Below are 16,064 nucleotides of genomic sequence, written 5' to 3'. Positions count from 1 at the left end.
GAGAGGGAGAGAGGGGTATAGGGAGAGAGACAAGCATACTCTTCCCCACTGAGTTGGGAGCCCAGTGCAGGGCTCAAGACCCGAGACTAAGGCAGAGGCTCAACCAACTGAACCACCCAGGTACCCTTACTCGTTAGTTTTGATTATTGTATTTTTGTTAAGATTCTTACTTTTTACACTAGTTTGACAGAAAAAAGAGTTCTATTGTAAAAGGGGTATTGTATATCAAAACTTACTTTGTATGGTCTGATTTTACTTCTCTTTTCCTTTATAGAAATGGTGGAATCAATGAAGAAAGTAGCAGGGATGGATGTGGAGTTGACAGTTGAAGAAAGAAACCTCCTATCTGTTGCATATAAAAATGTGATTGGAGCCAGAAGAGCTTCCTGGAGAATAATCAGCAGCATTGAACAGAAAGAAGAAAACAAGGGAGGAGAAGACAAACTAAAAATGATCCGGGAATATCGGCAAATGGTGAGATTATCATATCCTAGACATCTTTAAAGAAAGTTGCCTTATGGGATCCCTGGGTGGCGCAGCGGTTTGGTGCCTGCCTTTGGCCCAGGGCACGATCCCGGAGACGCGGGATCGAATCCCACATCGGGCTCCCAGTGCATGGAGCCTGCTTCTCCCTCTGCCTGTGTCTCTGCCTCTCTCTCTCTCTCTCTCTCATAAATTAAAAAAAAAAATTAAACAAAAAGGTTGCCTTAGGTTTTGGCTGTTTTATTTTAAAGTTTTATTTATTTAAGTAATCTTTACCCTGATGTGGAACTTGAATTCATGACCCCCAGGATCAGGAGTCTCATGCTTTTTCTAATTAAGCCAGCAAGTTGTCCTAGGTTTTGGATATTTTAGATGACAGCCTAGTACTCATGAGTTAAATATGCATAAAATACATATTCTATTTAGTTGATTTGCATTTTTTACTTACCTGGAATTAAGAGATTATGGGCTATACAATATTTCAGGAAAGAGGTAAACTATTTTTCTACAGAAGCTGCAGAGGGTGTTCAATTTTAAGCACCACACAGGTAGAGAACCAGTTTTTTTTTTGTTGTAGTTAGCTGCAAAATGCTATAGTGAGTGACTGGGAATTACCATTCAGGAGAATTAAGCGAGTATATTTGTACTTGTTATGAATCACAGAATTTGCTGGGTGCTATGGGTGTAAAGATGAGACAGATACATATTATATAGCCTCCTTAATGGAGGCTCAGTCTGTTTTTTAAAAAAATTATTTACTTATATTTTTTTAGATTTATTTATTCATGAGAGACACAGAGGCAGAGACAGGCAGAGGGCGAAGCAGGCTCCTTGTGGGGAGCCCAATGCAGGACTCGATCCCCAGGACCCTGGGATTATTACCTGAGCCAAAGGCAGACACTGAACCACCCAGGCACCCGGTCCTTGTTTTTTAATATAAAATGTTAGAGGGCATTGGACATCTCATGAAGTTACTGTTTCAGATGTTACATTTGTATATGTAAATATATGTAATTTTTCTTAATGTGAATTTTGGTGGAAAAGTACAATAACCATTGATCTAGTTCACGGTGTTCTTTTTTAAAAAAATTCATTCATTCATGAGAGAGAGAGAGAGAGAGGCAGAGACACAGAGGGAGAAACAGGCTCCATCCCGGCAGCCCCACGTGGGACTCGATCTCGGGACTTTTATCTATTCATGAGAGACACAGAGAGAGGCAGAGGGAGAAGCAGGCTCCCCACAGGGAGCCTGGTGCGAGACTCAATCCCAGAACCCTGGGATCATGCCCTGGGCTGAAGACAGGCACTCAACCACTGAGCCACCCAGTATCCCTAGTTCATAGTTTTATTTCCTTTCCTTCCCCTTCCCTAGAAAGAGAGGAAGAGACACAGGTAGAGGGAGGAGAAGCAAGCTCCACGCAAGGAGCCCAATGTGGGACTCCATCACAGGAATCCAGGATCAGGCCCTGAGCCAAAGGCAGACACTCAACCGCTGAGCCATCCATGTGTCCCTAGTTCATGGTTTTCAACTAGGGGGTGATTTTGCCCCTCAAAACATTTGGCAAATCTTTTGAAGACATTTTTGGCTGTCAACGACTTGAAGGGTGCTACTGGTATCCAGTTGGTACAGACAGGGATGCTGCTTGTTATATATTCTATCATGCATGGGACAGCACCACACAACAAAGAATTACCTGGTCCAAAATGTCAATAGGAGTACTGCTGAGAAACTGATCCTGGTGGAAGAGACAGGTATATAAACCCATTTAGAATACAGCAAGGAAAATTACAGGAACCACTCACAAAGTAGCGTGGGCAATGGGAAAACAGAAACTACATTTATTTATTATTTCTACTTTTGTTGGACACTGTTCTGAGTGGGGAGATATTTATTAGTACATATAATGACCCTGTAAAGAATAGGTTATTGTTCTGCTTTATAGATGAGGAAACTGAGGTTCTGAGTGATTAAGTAACATACCTAGAGCCACAAAGAAGTTATATGCTATCAGTGTGTCCATTAACCTCAAATATGTTGGAATAAGAATATGGATTGTCAGTAGAAAAGTTTAGTGTCTCAGCAGGATGATGAAATGAGAAAATTAGAAGTGCTGAAGAGAGAAAAGGCTGTGCTAAATTGTGGGATTTGGAGTAAGTAAGAAAGGAAGCAGGAAGCAAAGAGTAGGACTGATAAAGATGAAAGATTCAAGAGGCTGGGTGTCTTGATGTGTCCCTAAGTACGGATTAACCAGGAATAAAGGAAATAAAAAAAAGGAAGTTACATTCCGATTGTGAAATACTAGAATTTACAACTTGTTGGGTTAAAGCAGTACAATTAGGGATGTTGACAAATAAGGTCATAGAGAAAAGATCAAAGAACAACTGTGTTGAAAGGAACACGGATGTGATGCCAGGAATTGAAGAGGTAGACTGAATGTGAGTGAAAGGCCTATAGAGATCCACTGACTGAGAACAGATTCTTAGAAATTAAATTGAAGGGCAGCCCCGGTGGCTCAGCGGTTTAGCACCTCCTTTGGCCCGGGGTGTGATCCTGGGGACCCGGGATCAGGTCCCATGTCTGGCCCCGTGCATGGAGCCTGCTTCTCCCTCTTCCTGTGTCTCTGCCTCTCTCACTCTGTATCTCTCATGAATGAGTGAATAAAATCTTTAAAAAAAAAAAAAAGAAAAAAGAAAAGAAAAAGAAATTAAGTTGAAGATGAGCTTCCAAATAGGAACAGTTTGGAGTAATACTGACTTAGTGGGGAACTGAGCGAATCCAGAAATTGTCTTGTCTCTACAGTAATCGCCACTTAAAAAGCCACAAAGGAGGTAAGTTTTTCAGGAAGGAGCTAGTTTAACATAGAATCAGGATGAGATTACAGGAGAAGAGAGAGTGGGGGAATTCTTTACAGTGGAAAGGGCCCAAATAATTATGTGTGTTTGTGGTGGTATGCATTTTTAGTATGATAAATTGAGATGAGTGGCAATATTTACTTGAGTATAAGCATTTTTGGTGTCATGGTGGACTGTGGATCTGAGCCACTCAAATGATTGGCTGTTGAGCATAGTAGTGGTTAGGAATGTGAGCACTGGAGGCAGGCTGTGTCTAGGTTTGAATTTTTTTTTTTGAATTTTTTTTTAAAGATTTTATTTATTTATTCATGAGAGACACAGAGTAAGAGAGGCAGAGACCCAGGCAGAGGGAGAAGCAGGCTCCATGCAGGGATCCCGATGTGGGACTCGATCCCGGGTCTCCAGGATCACACCCCAGGCTGCAGGCGGTGCTAAACCACTGTGCCATGGGGGCTGCCCTGTTTTTGTTTTGTTTTGTTTTGTTTTTTAAGATTTTATTTGATTTGTGAGAGAGACACAGAGAGAGGCAGAGACCTAGGCAGAGGGAGAAGCAGGCTTCTCGCAGGGAGCCCGACACGGGACTCTATCCCGGGTCTCCAGGATCACACCCTGGGCTGAAGGCGGCACTAAACCGCTGAGCCACCTGGGCTGCCCTAGCTTTTTAATTTTTATTCCATCCCTTAGAAGCTGTGACCTTAGGCTTTATAGCCTACATTGGTTCAGATCCTAGCTCTCCTCCTTTTGGCTAAATACTATATAATCGTTTCCCCATGTAAATAGAGACATAGTTTCTACCTTGTTAAATATGCTAATTAAGTATGCAGCACTTGTAAATAGCAATCAGTATTATACTCAGTTCTGTAGCTAAACCATGAGGTTGTTGGGTTGGTGTGTTTGTTTAGATTTTATTTTCAAGGGCAGCCCGGGTGGCTCAGTGGTTTAGCGCTGCCTTCAGCCCGGGGTGTGATCCCGGAGACCCGGGATCCAGTCCCACGTCAGGCTCCCTGCATGGAGCCTGCTTCTCCCTCTGCCTGTGTCTCTGCTTCTCTCTCTCTCTCTCTGTCTCTCTGTCTCTCATGAATAAATAAATAAAATCTTCTTTAAAAAGAAAACGATTTTATTTTTAAGTAATCTTTATACCTCACGTGAGGTTTGAATAACTATGAGATTGAGAGTCACATGCTCCACCAGCTGAGCCAACCAGGTTGCCCGTGTGTGTGTGTGTGTGTGTGTGTGTGTAGGGGGTTGGTTTTGGTTTTTGTTTTTTAGCATGTAGAAGGAAGATAATGTCTAACCTGGAGACAGCTTTTCTCTGCTTTTTTTAAAATCAAGAGCAGGGGAGATTCAGCATTTTTTAAATTTATTTATTTATTTATTTATTTATTTATTTATTTATAAAAATTTTTAAAAAAGATTTAGATAGAGATGTGTATTCTGTTTACTCTGGCTCTCTTCCTCAAAACCAGTGGGCAAATATGTCGTAATTCATGTTACAATTAAGTAAACAAACAATTTTTTACTTTTTTTTTCAGGTTGAGACTGAGCTAAAGTTAATCTGTTGTGACATTCTGGATGTACTGGACAAACACCTCATTCCAGCAGCTAACACTGGCGAGTCCAAGGTTTTCTATTATAAAATGTAGGTTCTATACTAGAAGGGAAAATGTCAGATTAAATGTTAGCCCCCTTAGAATTATCACTTTTTTTTTGAATTATCACTTTTTTGTGTAGGTGTTCAACTTTTATTTAAGAATAATTGTTTAATGTTTAAAGGATAGTTATATGGGAGGAATGATTTTCAAAACTTAGAGTGCTCATTTGCATATTCACTGCTAATGAACAGTTATTGTTGCATTTAAGATGCTCAGACTATTTACTATAAGAGTACTAGGTTTTACCTCTTTTCATTTGTTTTTGTGTGGAGTTAACCCATCAACTGTTGCAATACATTACATAGTTCAGTTTTAATGTTTTATGTAGAAGTTTTATTTCACAATTAACTGTCATGCCATTTTTTGGAACCACTTTTTTATGTTTAATTCTAGTTGGCAATAAATTTATTGATTTTTTTTTTTTAGAGGCTTTTCAATTAATTTCTCTAAGATTTTGCTTATATTTAGTATTCTGAACTCTGAGAAGGAAAACTGAATAGTCTTTCCTGATAGAGTGAAGTTATTGAAGTATACATGCTGATTATTAAAATAATTTTTGTTACATTTCATTTTATAGATTATAGAAAAATTTTAACAGTTTACTTTCATTTAAAAAGCATTCTTCCTAATTCTATTTGTTTTATTTTGTTTTGTTTTAGGAAAGGGGACTACCACAGGTATCTGGCTGAATTTGCCACAGGAAATGACAGGAAGGAGGCTGCAGAGAACAGCCTAGTGGCTTATAAAGCTGCTAGTGATATTGCAATGACAGAACTTCCACCAACGCATCCAATTCGCTTAGGTCTTGCTCTCAACTTTTCTGTATTCTACTATGAAATTCTTAATTCCCCCGACCGTGCCTGCAGGTAAGTCATGGAAGAGAAACAAAAGTTCTCACTGGGAAAGTGAAAAACATTACAAGAGAGAATTATTTGTCTTATTTCCTGGGATTGCCTTTGTGGCCTTGGACATGTAAGAATTCTTTTGGCTTTTAATGAAACTTCTTTGGATTATTTTAAGACCGACTCTATCTCTGTTCACTAGGATAGCAGTTTTAGATTATGTTGATGGGGACAATTTTGGTTGGTAGGTTGAAATTTTAACTTGTTAGTGGGAGGGTGGAATTATTATTATTATTTTTTTTTTTAAGATTTTATTTGTTAATGAGAGACACAGGCAGAGAGAGAAGCAGGCTCCATGCAGGGAGCTTGAGGTGGGACTCCATCCCAGGACCCCAGGATCACACCCTGGACCGAAGGCAGGCATTCAACCGCTGAGCCACCTAGGTGTCCCAGAGGGTGGATTTAGAATAGAATTATTCTTTTTTTTTTAATTTTATTTATTTATGATAGTCACACAGAGAGAGAGAGAGAGGCAGAGACACAGGCAGAGGGAGAAGCAGGCTCCATGCACCGGGAGCCTGACGTGGGATTCAATCCCGGATCTCCAGGATCGCGCCCTGGGCCAAAGGCAGGCGCTAAACCACTGCGCCACCCAGGGATCCCTATTTTCTTTTTTTTATATATGAGCTTTTAGTCATTTGTAGGTATGTTAACATAGTTAGGCTCTTAGTGTACATATTTTGTATTTTCTATTCTAATATGAATAGTTTTCCATCTTTCTATGTTAATAATTCCCTCATATGTATTTTAGATTGTTGCCAATATTTGATACAGATAGAAATTTAAGGGCTACCTCTATGTACATGGCTTTTTCTTGTAAAAGTTATTGCAAAATATAACAGTTTATCACTCTAACCATTTTTTAAAGATTTATTATTATTATTATTTTAATTTTAAGGATTTTATTTATTTGAGAGGGAGGGAGAGCATGAGCAGAGAGAGGGAGGGAGACTCCCTGCAGGGCTCGATCCCAGGACCCTAAAATCATGACCTCAGCCAACAGCAGATGGTCAATGGACTGAGCCACCCAGCCACCCAAAAGATTTATTTATTTTAGAGATAATGAGTGAGTGGGGGTGGGGTGCAAAGAGAATCTCCAGCAGACTCCCTGCTGGGCTCAGAGCTGATGCAGAACTTGGTCCTATGACACTGAGATCATAACCTGAGTTGAAATCAAGAATCAGATTCTTCATGACTGAGCCACTCAGGCGCCCCTCATTCTTCTAACCATTTTTAAGTTGTATAATTGAATGGCATTAAATACACCTGCAATATTGTGTAACTGTCACCACTAAGTTATTTCCAAAACTTTTTAATCACCTGAAACAAACACTAACTGGTACCGGGTCATTGTCCAGATTCGCCCACCCTTGACCCCAGTTATTTCTACCTTTTCTCTTTGTGAATTTGCCTATTTTAGGTACTTCATATAATTGGTATAATGTATTTGTTGTTTATAGTTTACAGTCTTCAGTATGTAGGGATCAGATACTCGATGAAAGGGAGAGATTGTCCTTTTGTGAGGTGGATTCATTTGAATGCAGACCATTATTTATTCATCTAAAAACATTCTAAGGGCACCTGGGTGGCTCAGTGGTTGAGCGTCTGCCTTTGGCTCAGGTTGTGATCCCAGGGTCCTGGGGTGGAGTCCCACATTCGGCTCCCATGGGAAGCCTGCTTCTCCCTCTGCCTGTGTCTCTGCCTCTCTCTGTCTCTCATGAATTAATAAAATCTTTAAAAATAAATACTTAAAAATAAAAACATTCTAAATGCCTCGTCGAGTTTAAACAGGTACAGGTCTCAGCTGAAGAAGTTATAGCTATCTCTGTTCAGCTAATAGTATTGGTTGGGTCTTTCATTGTCATTCTCCAGTCTGCTTGTCCCACATATCACTTGGAGTTAAGTCTTCTCCATGCCTTTATTTTTATGCATTTGCTTTAATCTTAAGTGTGCATTCATTCTTTTCCCTACCCTTTAAGATGAGTTTATATTTGATTTTTCCTTTTTCTTGTCCTCTAGGGTTTCTGAAGTACTTTCTCCAGAGAAGCACTTCATACTTGTTTTATAATGGTTTTATATGTCAGTCCTCTATTTTCTAGATATTCACTGTGGACTGAGATTGTTTTTTCCCTCTCTTCTGTTTCTCCACCAGTGTTCCACATCACTTGGTATACATCATACAATATATCCAGTAAATGTTGTTTCTTTTAAATTCTAACGAATAGCTTACATACATTTTTGTGGGTTCTATATTGCCCCTCCCCCCATTTTTGGCTTCTGTTAACATTAAATTCTTCGGAAATAAACTGAACTAACATTTCATCTTTTTGCATTAAAATTTTATTAAATAAGTGAGCTGTTAATGCTTGGCTGGCTTAGTGGTTGAGCCAGATATCTGCCTTCGGCTCAAGTCATGATCCCGGGGTCCTGGGATCAAGTCCCACATAGGCTCCCCACAAGAAGCCTGCTTCTCCCTCTGCCTAGGTCTCTGGCTCTCTCTCTCTCTCTCTTCTCTCTTCTATGTATGTGTCTCATGAATAAATAAATAAAATTTTTTAAAAACGTGAGCTGTTGACTAGAACTTGGTAATACTTTTATTATGCCTATATTTTGGTTGGTTCAGGATAGAATTTATTTAGTCTATATTCTGTTTATTGATAGGCTTGTCAAAAGCCTAGTAAGAAGTGGTGTTCTGGGGTGCCTGGCTAGCTCAGTAGGTAGAGCATGTGACTCTTGACCTCGAGGTTGAGGTCATGAGTTTGAGCCCCACATGGGGAGTTTTTAAAAAAAATAATGTAGTAGTGCTCCTAACAATTTTATGCCTCCAAATTTGCTAGATTATAAAATTAAATAGAAAATTAATTTTCATCAGTTACATCTATTTTTCCTTTATTACAGTATTTAAACCCAGGATAGTATTATATACTGTGGGATAGCTGAAGAAAAAGATTGATTTCTAACACGTCATTTCTTTTTTTTTTTTCTAACACATCATTTCTGTTTTGAGGCTTTATTACTATAATATATTTATTAAATACTTTTAGGTTGGCAAAAGCAGCTTTTGATGATGCAATTGCAGAACTGGATACGCTGAGTGAAGAAAGCTATAAGGACTCTACACTTATCATGCAGTTGTTACGTGATAATCTGACACTATGGACTTCAGACATGCAGGGTGATGGTAAGGAAACTCCGAAGTTAAATGCATCTCTTTTCAGCTATTGGATATTTTTACTCTTAGGAATTCCTTGGTATTTCTTCATACTAAGCTACAGTTTAGACTCAGCCTATCCCCCAACAAACTATCAAATTTTAATTATTGTTTTTATAGCAAATGATCTCAAAGTACAATTTCCATTTGGGACTGTATGTTAATAATATAAAAGACCTCCTTGGAAAGGGGGATCTTTTTAATATTCAAAGATTTAAAAGTTAAAAGATTTAAAAGTTTTGTCTCTAATGATATTTGCTAACCTTAGTTTTTTTCTCTCACTGTGTTTTGGAAAATGGAGACAGGAATCAGCTCATTTTCTTTTTCTCAGATTCAATTTTAGGGATCTAAGATTGTATTTGATTGTCATGATCACTGCTTTGGCTGACTGGTATCCTGAGGTTAAAACTAGATGGTGTCAAAAAAAAAAAAAAACTAGATGGTGTCAGTAAATATTTATGAACCATTTTCTCTGGAAATCTTTAAAGAAGGAACTTGTCTCTGGATTTTATAAAGCAAATGGAATGTCCTGCTTTTTGTCTGTAAGAGGTCTGATATAGTCTCTGTTTTGTTGTTATTGTTTGTTTTTAGTTATAAATATTATTTTACAAAACTTAGTCTTGTGATGGGGGGTTAATATTTATTCTAAATGCCCAAATTTGTCATAATTGTTGATTTTAAAGGAGATTTTATTCTTATTCTTTATTTATCCCAAATAATCCTTTTTTATCCATGATAGATTGTTGAAGAGTTGAGGAGAGGGCATGGGGCACATAAACTAGTGTGGCATGCGCATTTTATGAGCTATAGCTCTATAGTTGGTGGTATGTGGAGTGGAAACAAAAAGTTTTGTCAATTTAAGTTGCAGATCCTTTAAGGACTCTGAAGCATATGTTGCATTGCTTGAGGCTGTATAGTCTGTTAGTCAAGACAGCATGCTGAATCCAGCATGTTGTCTTTGGAAGCATTGTACTTAAAAGTATTTCTGGGGATGCCTGGGTGGCTCAGTGGTCAAGCGTCAGCCTTTGGTCAGGTCACAGTCTCAGGTTCCGGGATTGAGTTCTGCATCGGGACTCTCCCTGCAAGGAGCCTGCTTCTCCTGCCTATGTCTCTGCCTGCCTCTCTGTGTCTCTCATGAATAAATAAATAAAATCTTTTTAAAAAATTAAAAAGTACTTCTGAAAATGGGTTTTTCAGGGCATGTATGTTGTAAGTTTCCTTACTCCAGAAGGATAGAGTCAGATTTTAGACTTCTTTAGGTAATAAAGTGAGAATTAGGTGACTCCGCTTTAAAGCTAACTAGCTTTATGAAATATTTAGATATTTGGCTAGGGTTGGCTTGAGATGTGTGGCATATGTGATCTACTTGCACACTTACCCAACAAAGCCAGGTGGAGCCACATACTACTTTTCAACACAGTACTTCAGGCAACCGCTACCAGTCTGTAGGACTCAAAACCAATTTACCATCTCTGAACTAATGACTTGAGGTTCCTTCCAGCTTTGACATTTTGTTGTATTCTAAATAATAACTACTCAGAAGAATGGCCAAACAGCTGTGGACTCTTCACAGTCACTCTCAGCTCAGAGAAGACTAATATCTCTCTGCCTGTTTGAGGGGCTAAAGGAAAACATGTGGAGAGTTTGGTAAGCGGTATTGACCTATAAGTAAGGTATATACCCCTGTGACCTCTGGGGACATTTTTCTGAGGGTGAAAATAACAAAGAAGGTGACCTGGGTTGAAACCTTTCTTTCTTTCTTTCTTTTTTTTTTTTAAAGACATTTCATGCCAACTTTTATAACTAAACTTTTGCTAGATTATAAAAGTAAATAGAAATAAGGTTTATTTTCTAATGCTACTTATATATCACTGATAACCAGGAATTAAAGTAACTATATGTCCATTCAATTTTTACAAAGAACCAAAGATAACACTTTTTCTTGGTTATAAAGCATTTTATGAAATAGGGTTATTCTCTTGAAACTACTTTTCATAGTTGGAGGGGTTCTTTGTATAGAGATGTTTCATTACATTTCTGATAGATCTCTCTTTAATCCTGTTTTAAATTTAGTGAAATCCAGTTGCTATAGTTCTTATCACTTTGTAAGTTGAACAGTTGATTAAATTTAGTTGAGACAGACTAATTTTCATTGAAGAGCTTTGTATTTGAAATTAGGAAACAAAAAAATTATGAAACATAGTTTATTAAAAATTTAAGTAGTCTTCGGACATTTTAGTAAAATTAACAAATTATCTGAATTTAAAAATTGTGGGTACTAGTAATTTATGTGTTTTATTAAATAGGTTTTGTGACTTAGAATATGCAAAATTGCAGTCATGAAATAGGCAGTTCCTCAGGGTGTTAATTTACTTGAACATTATTTAGTTTTTTTCCTTTTTAATTTTATTACGAAAAACGGTGTCAAAAAACTAGAATTAAGGGTTTCTAAAGGAAGAAATAGATGATATTCACAAGCTTTTACGGAGATGTTTTTATCTTTTTTTGAACTGCAGAATATGTTCACTTTTGTCTGTGTTGGAACATCTTTATAAACAGATCACCACTTTTTCTCATCAAGTGATTTCAGTCCTCTTGTGTTCAGAGGACTGTTTCATACATAAATGCATAGAAAGAAAATGTGCATTCTCTGCCTGTTTCCGTCTTCCCCCCAAATCCGAAAACAGTGGGCTAAGAGATACATATCCAAAGAAATCTTTTCCCCCCTTCTGTATACCTTTTAAGAGGATATTATTTCATCCTTTTAAAGGTAAAATGAACAAATACTTTTTGTTGTGTGAGGTTTTTATACAAAGTGAAAAGGCCAAAGTCTGACTCCGCTAAATCATTGATGTTTTCTTTTGTCCTGCTCTCTCGGTTTATTTTTCTTGTAATGTTGCTTTCATATGATTGTTCTCCCTCCCTTTCTCCTTGCAATATAGATTCCTAAAGGAAAATCCAACTCTTCCTTTCCTAAAAACTCTACTTTGTAAGTCATTATCATGGCACAGCGAATTCTGCTTTTTAGTTTTGGTTCTTCACTAATCATGCCTGCATATATCATCATCCTTTTGCTTACAAAACTGCCTGTTCTACATTCTAGGATGTGAAACCTTTTAAGACATTTATGATCTGCTACCCTTGTCTACTTCTGGTTGGGTGTGACTCATCTGACCATACCCTATGCCAAAGTTACTTGGAACTTGTGGCAAATCTAATGGTTGCTTTTAAGTGAATTAGCGTGTGCCCTATTGTTGTTTGTTAACCGTATTTTGGCAGTGTATTGCTGTTAAAAATGAGCGTGAATGTTCCTATCATTTCCTAAGTTTGAGTACATTATTTTGGGGATGGTTGGGTGGTGCATCATTTCTTTCCTCAGGAAATGGATTTTTGTCTTTTTCTGCATGTGTTTTTCTATATAGGAGTCAAAAATCTTTATGTGCCTTAAGTACTTAAGAGTCACATATTAGTGTCAAACATTTTTGTCAGAGAAGAAAATTTGAAGTGTCTAAAACTATCTTTACCCAATCCTTGTTTGTAACAGCGTTTATCATTTATCATATCAAGATCTTTCAGACTATTGAAAAAGCACTCCTTAGGTTAAATATTTTACATTGGTAGGCAGTTGGTCTTAGTGTCATTTGTCCATCCTAGTTAAGTAATTTAACAAGCAATATGAATGGATGGATTGTCTGAACTGTTGTTGGATTAGTTAATTGGTATTCACTTTGATTCACACTAGTAATTACATAGGAATTGTAGCGGTTTATTAAAGCACAAAAGAATGTAACTTTTACCTGTTCCATTATTTTTTAGCAAAAGCCTGCATGCTTTATTATGGCTGACTTATTTTAATGCTTATTAATAGGTAGATGATTCTCCAGTGAATAGGCTGGCTTTCTGTTGCATGTCACAGTGCAGTTGAAACTCCTCAGGCCAATCACCATGTTGTAAGGGAAAGAAAAATGGCATGAGAGAACTGGTCCAAATGCCCTTCTTTAATAACCTCAGCGGTCTGGTTTACTTTGAGCATGCTGTTTCACCCTGGAGTAAGAAATTTGGTTTATGGTTTAGTGTGACTGGCCAAGATCTAAAATGATATAAAACTGAAATCACTTTGAAAAGCAGAACCCTCCCTCTAAAACTATAGAACTTCTTTGGAGCATTTTTCTGCTCAGTTCTCTTTACTAAAGTATTTCACATGGAGCTTATGGGTAGATTTTACAAAAAAACTATAAAGTACCCTTGGTTTTTGAAGGGGTGAGGTTATTGAGAAAGAGTATTTTGACCCAAGAAATACATAAAAGCTTGAAAATCATTTAATAATATGGTTACCTTGGCTGTCTACTTTTAAGAGCTTATTTAGCATAAAAATAGTTTCACTGTGCATCAGTTTTTTTTCATCCTGACTATTGACCATTCAGGACCTTGATCCAGCAGCACCTCTTGGCTTAGGCATTTCAGGTGTCAAGGATGGTAGAAGTCCTTTGGCTGTCCTTGTTTAATACCAATTGTAGCAAATATAAGGAGTCTTTGCTTGGAATGATAGTTTTTTGTTGTTGTTACTACAACAGTCTAATTTAGTATGAAATAATTAACTCATTCTTCTTTGCAGGTGAAGAGCAGAATAAAGAAGCGCTGCAGGATGTGGAAGATGAAAATCAGTGAGACATAAAAGCCAACAAGAGAAACCATCTCTGACCACCCCATTCCTTCCCATCCCACTCCCATTGGAAATTCCCCCATTGTCACTGAGAACCACCAAATCTGACTTTTACATTTGGTCTCAGAATTTAGGTTCCTGCCCTGTTTTGTTTTTTTTGTTTTTTTGTTTTTTGTTTTTTTTTTTTTTGTTTTGTTTTGTTTTGTTTTTTTTTTAAACAGTTTTCAAAAGTTCTTAAAGGCAAGAGTGAATTTCTGTGGATTTTTACTGGTCCCAGCTTTTAGGTTCTTTAAGACACTAACAGGACTGTGTAGAGGCTTTTTCAGCATTACTGTATTGTCTCCTGCCAGATGTGGCAAGATCACCATTAGAAATGGAAATTACATTTAAAGCAATTAGACTTCTAGGTGATGCAAGCATCTAAGAGAGAGGTTAATCACACTATAGAGGCATTGTGGTATCATTTTTCCTTTTTCTAATTGTTTAAATCGAATTTTATACCAATGTTAAAAATTAATTGGATGTTAGCTTGAAGTGGTTAAAGATTGTTTGGAGAGTTGTTATAATGGTTTTGCTGTAAAAAGTGTTGCGGAAATGTTGCTGAAAAGCATGGTGCTGGTAACAGTTCAACAATCCGTGGCTGCTCATTCTTGCCTACTTTTACTCTCCCTCTAAAGCAGGTTAGCATTGAAGGTGGTATGGAAAAGCCTGCATGCGTGTTCAGTTCTTTGTTTCTTCTCCTTCCCTTTCCCCTTGGGCCCCCCCTTCCCTCCTTCGCTCGCTCAACCTCTTTTGTTCAGTATGTGTAACTTGAAGCTAATTTGTACTACTGGATATCTGACTGGAGCCACAGATACAGAATCTGTATTGTTCTTACTGAAACACAGCATGGAATTAACATTAAACTTAAATAAAACAAACCTAAATTAAAAATGCCAAATATTATTGCGCCTCCATCCTTTATCTTTTTAAAATAAACTGTAGTCCAAACACGTTGACAGTATTGTTTGCCTGAATGTGGAAAGATCCCCCTCTTTCTTCTACAAATCACTTGGTTTCCCAAAGATGATACATATTTTTAGAAAAAAGTTTTAGAAAAAACTTACAACCTGGTTGTTGAAGAACACTGAATAAGAACACCAAGTCAATTCATTACTATCTTTTCTCAACCAGGTAGCAAAATGGTACTTATTTTTTAATCATTAAAGTACAAATTCATACTTAAGGTACAATTATGGGTCATTTTCTAGCATGGAATTTTGGGTTGTACAACCAAATAAGGCTGAATGTTTCAGAACAGTCCTCCTTAGACTAAAGTAAAATTACCCATTACCACCTCCAAAGGTCAGGGGCAAGAGCAGAAAAGAATAATTACATTCATTTTCAGTAGTACATGTACACGTGGTAGAATCGTGTAGCCACCCTCCTTACTAGACAGACTCATTGTTAACTATTTTCTTCTAGAAATAATCTATACATCAGTGTATATAGGTGTTATAGACCATTCTGTATCAGGCATTAAGATCTAATTTGAGTGTGTAACATGGGTATACTCCTGATTTTTATTTTAAACCAGTTGACTCCTTTGAACATTTCAGATTGTTTTCAGCCTTCCTGTTGTAAATGGTGCTGCATTATAACGGTCTCCACTTAAATATTTGCATGTGTATTTGTGTGATACATTTCTAGATTTCCTGTGTCAGAGAACATAACTTCTCAACTGATAAATACTGCCCATTTCCCTCCATAGAGGTTGTTCCACATTTATAGCCCCCCCCCCCCCCATCAGCAATGTGAGAATATCAGCTCCATCACCATGCTTGACTCTGCTGTTGTCAAGATGTTGACACCAAAAGTAATACCCTGGCTTAATTCTCAGTAGTGAAGTCTTAGGAAATTGACAATAGTGATGTGTTCTAGTAGTTTTTATCTTATTAAAATATATGTTGTATGCCCATAATTAGAATAAGCAAGGTTTTTGGGTATTCCTCTTCTATTATATATTTAGATGTAGAGCTATGTCCAAGAGATTTTCAGGTTGATTTGTTCTCTTCCAGCAGTAAAGTGGCCAAAATGCCTACTGCATCAAGGTGCAAACCTGAAGGGATTTTTAATTCTGTCACAGACTTTTATTTTTTTTTTTTTATTTTATTTTATTTTTTTTTTTATTTTTTTTATTTATGATAGTCACAGAGAGAGAGAGAGCGCGGCAGAGACACAGGCAGAGGGAGAAGCAGGCTCCATGCACCGGGAGCCCGATGTGGGATTCGATCCCGGGTCTCCAGGATCGCGCCCTGGGC

General features: G+C 37.6%; 1 protein-coding gene across 5 annotated transcripts in view; it reads left to right on the top strand.

The window, feature by feature from the left end:
• Positions 1–14,709, top strand: part of YWHAE (tyrosine 3-monooxygenase/tryptophan 5-monooxygenase activation protein epsilon) — a 55,253-nt gene extending 40,544 nt beyond the window's left edge. For 4 of the 5 annotated variants that reach the window (XM_038548453.1, XM_038548450.1, XM_038548452.1 and 1 more), the window contains 5 exons: positions 275–474; positions 4,869–4,975; positions 5,648–5,854; positions 8,935–9,071; positions 13,717–14,709. In XM_038548453.1, coding sequence (XP_038404381.1) covers positions 275–474; positions 4,869–4,975; positions 5,648–5,854; positions 8,935–9,071; positions 13,717–13,769 — 704 coding nt within the window. In that variant the 3' untranslated portion in view covers positions 13,770–14,709. Of the gene's footprint in view, positions 1–274; positions 475–4,868; positions 4,976–5,647; positions 5,855–8,934; positions 9,072–12,043; positions 12,091–13,716 lie in introns of all 5 variants that reach the window. The other variant, XM_038548451.1, reaches the window with a different exon arrangement.
• Positions 14,710–16,064: the final 1,355 nt, after the last annotated feature.

The sequence above is a fragment of the Canis lupus genome, chromosome 9 (genome assembly GCF_011100685.1).
Source record: "Canis lupus familiaris isolate Mischka breed German Shepherd chromosome 9, alternate assembly UU_Cfam_GSD_1.0, whole genome shotgun sequence".
Taxonomy (NCBI): Eukaryota; Metazoa; Chordata; class Mammalia; order Carnivora; family Canidae; genus Canis; species Canis lupus.
This window is presented reverse-complemented; position numbering and strand designations above follow the sequence as displayed.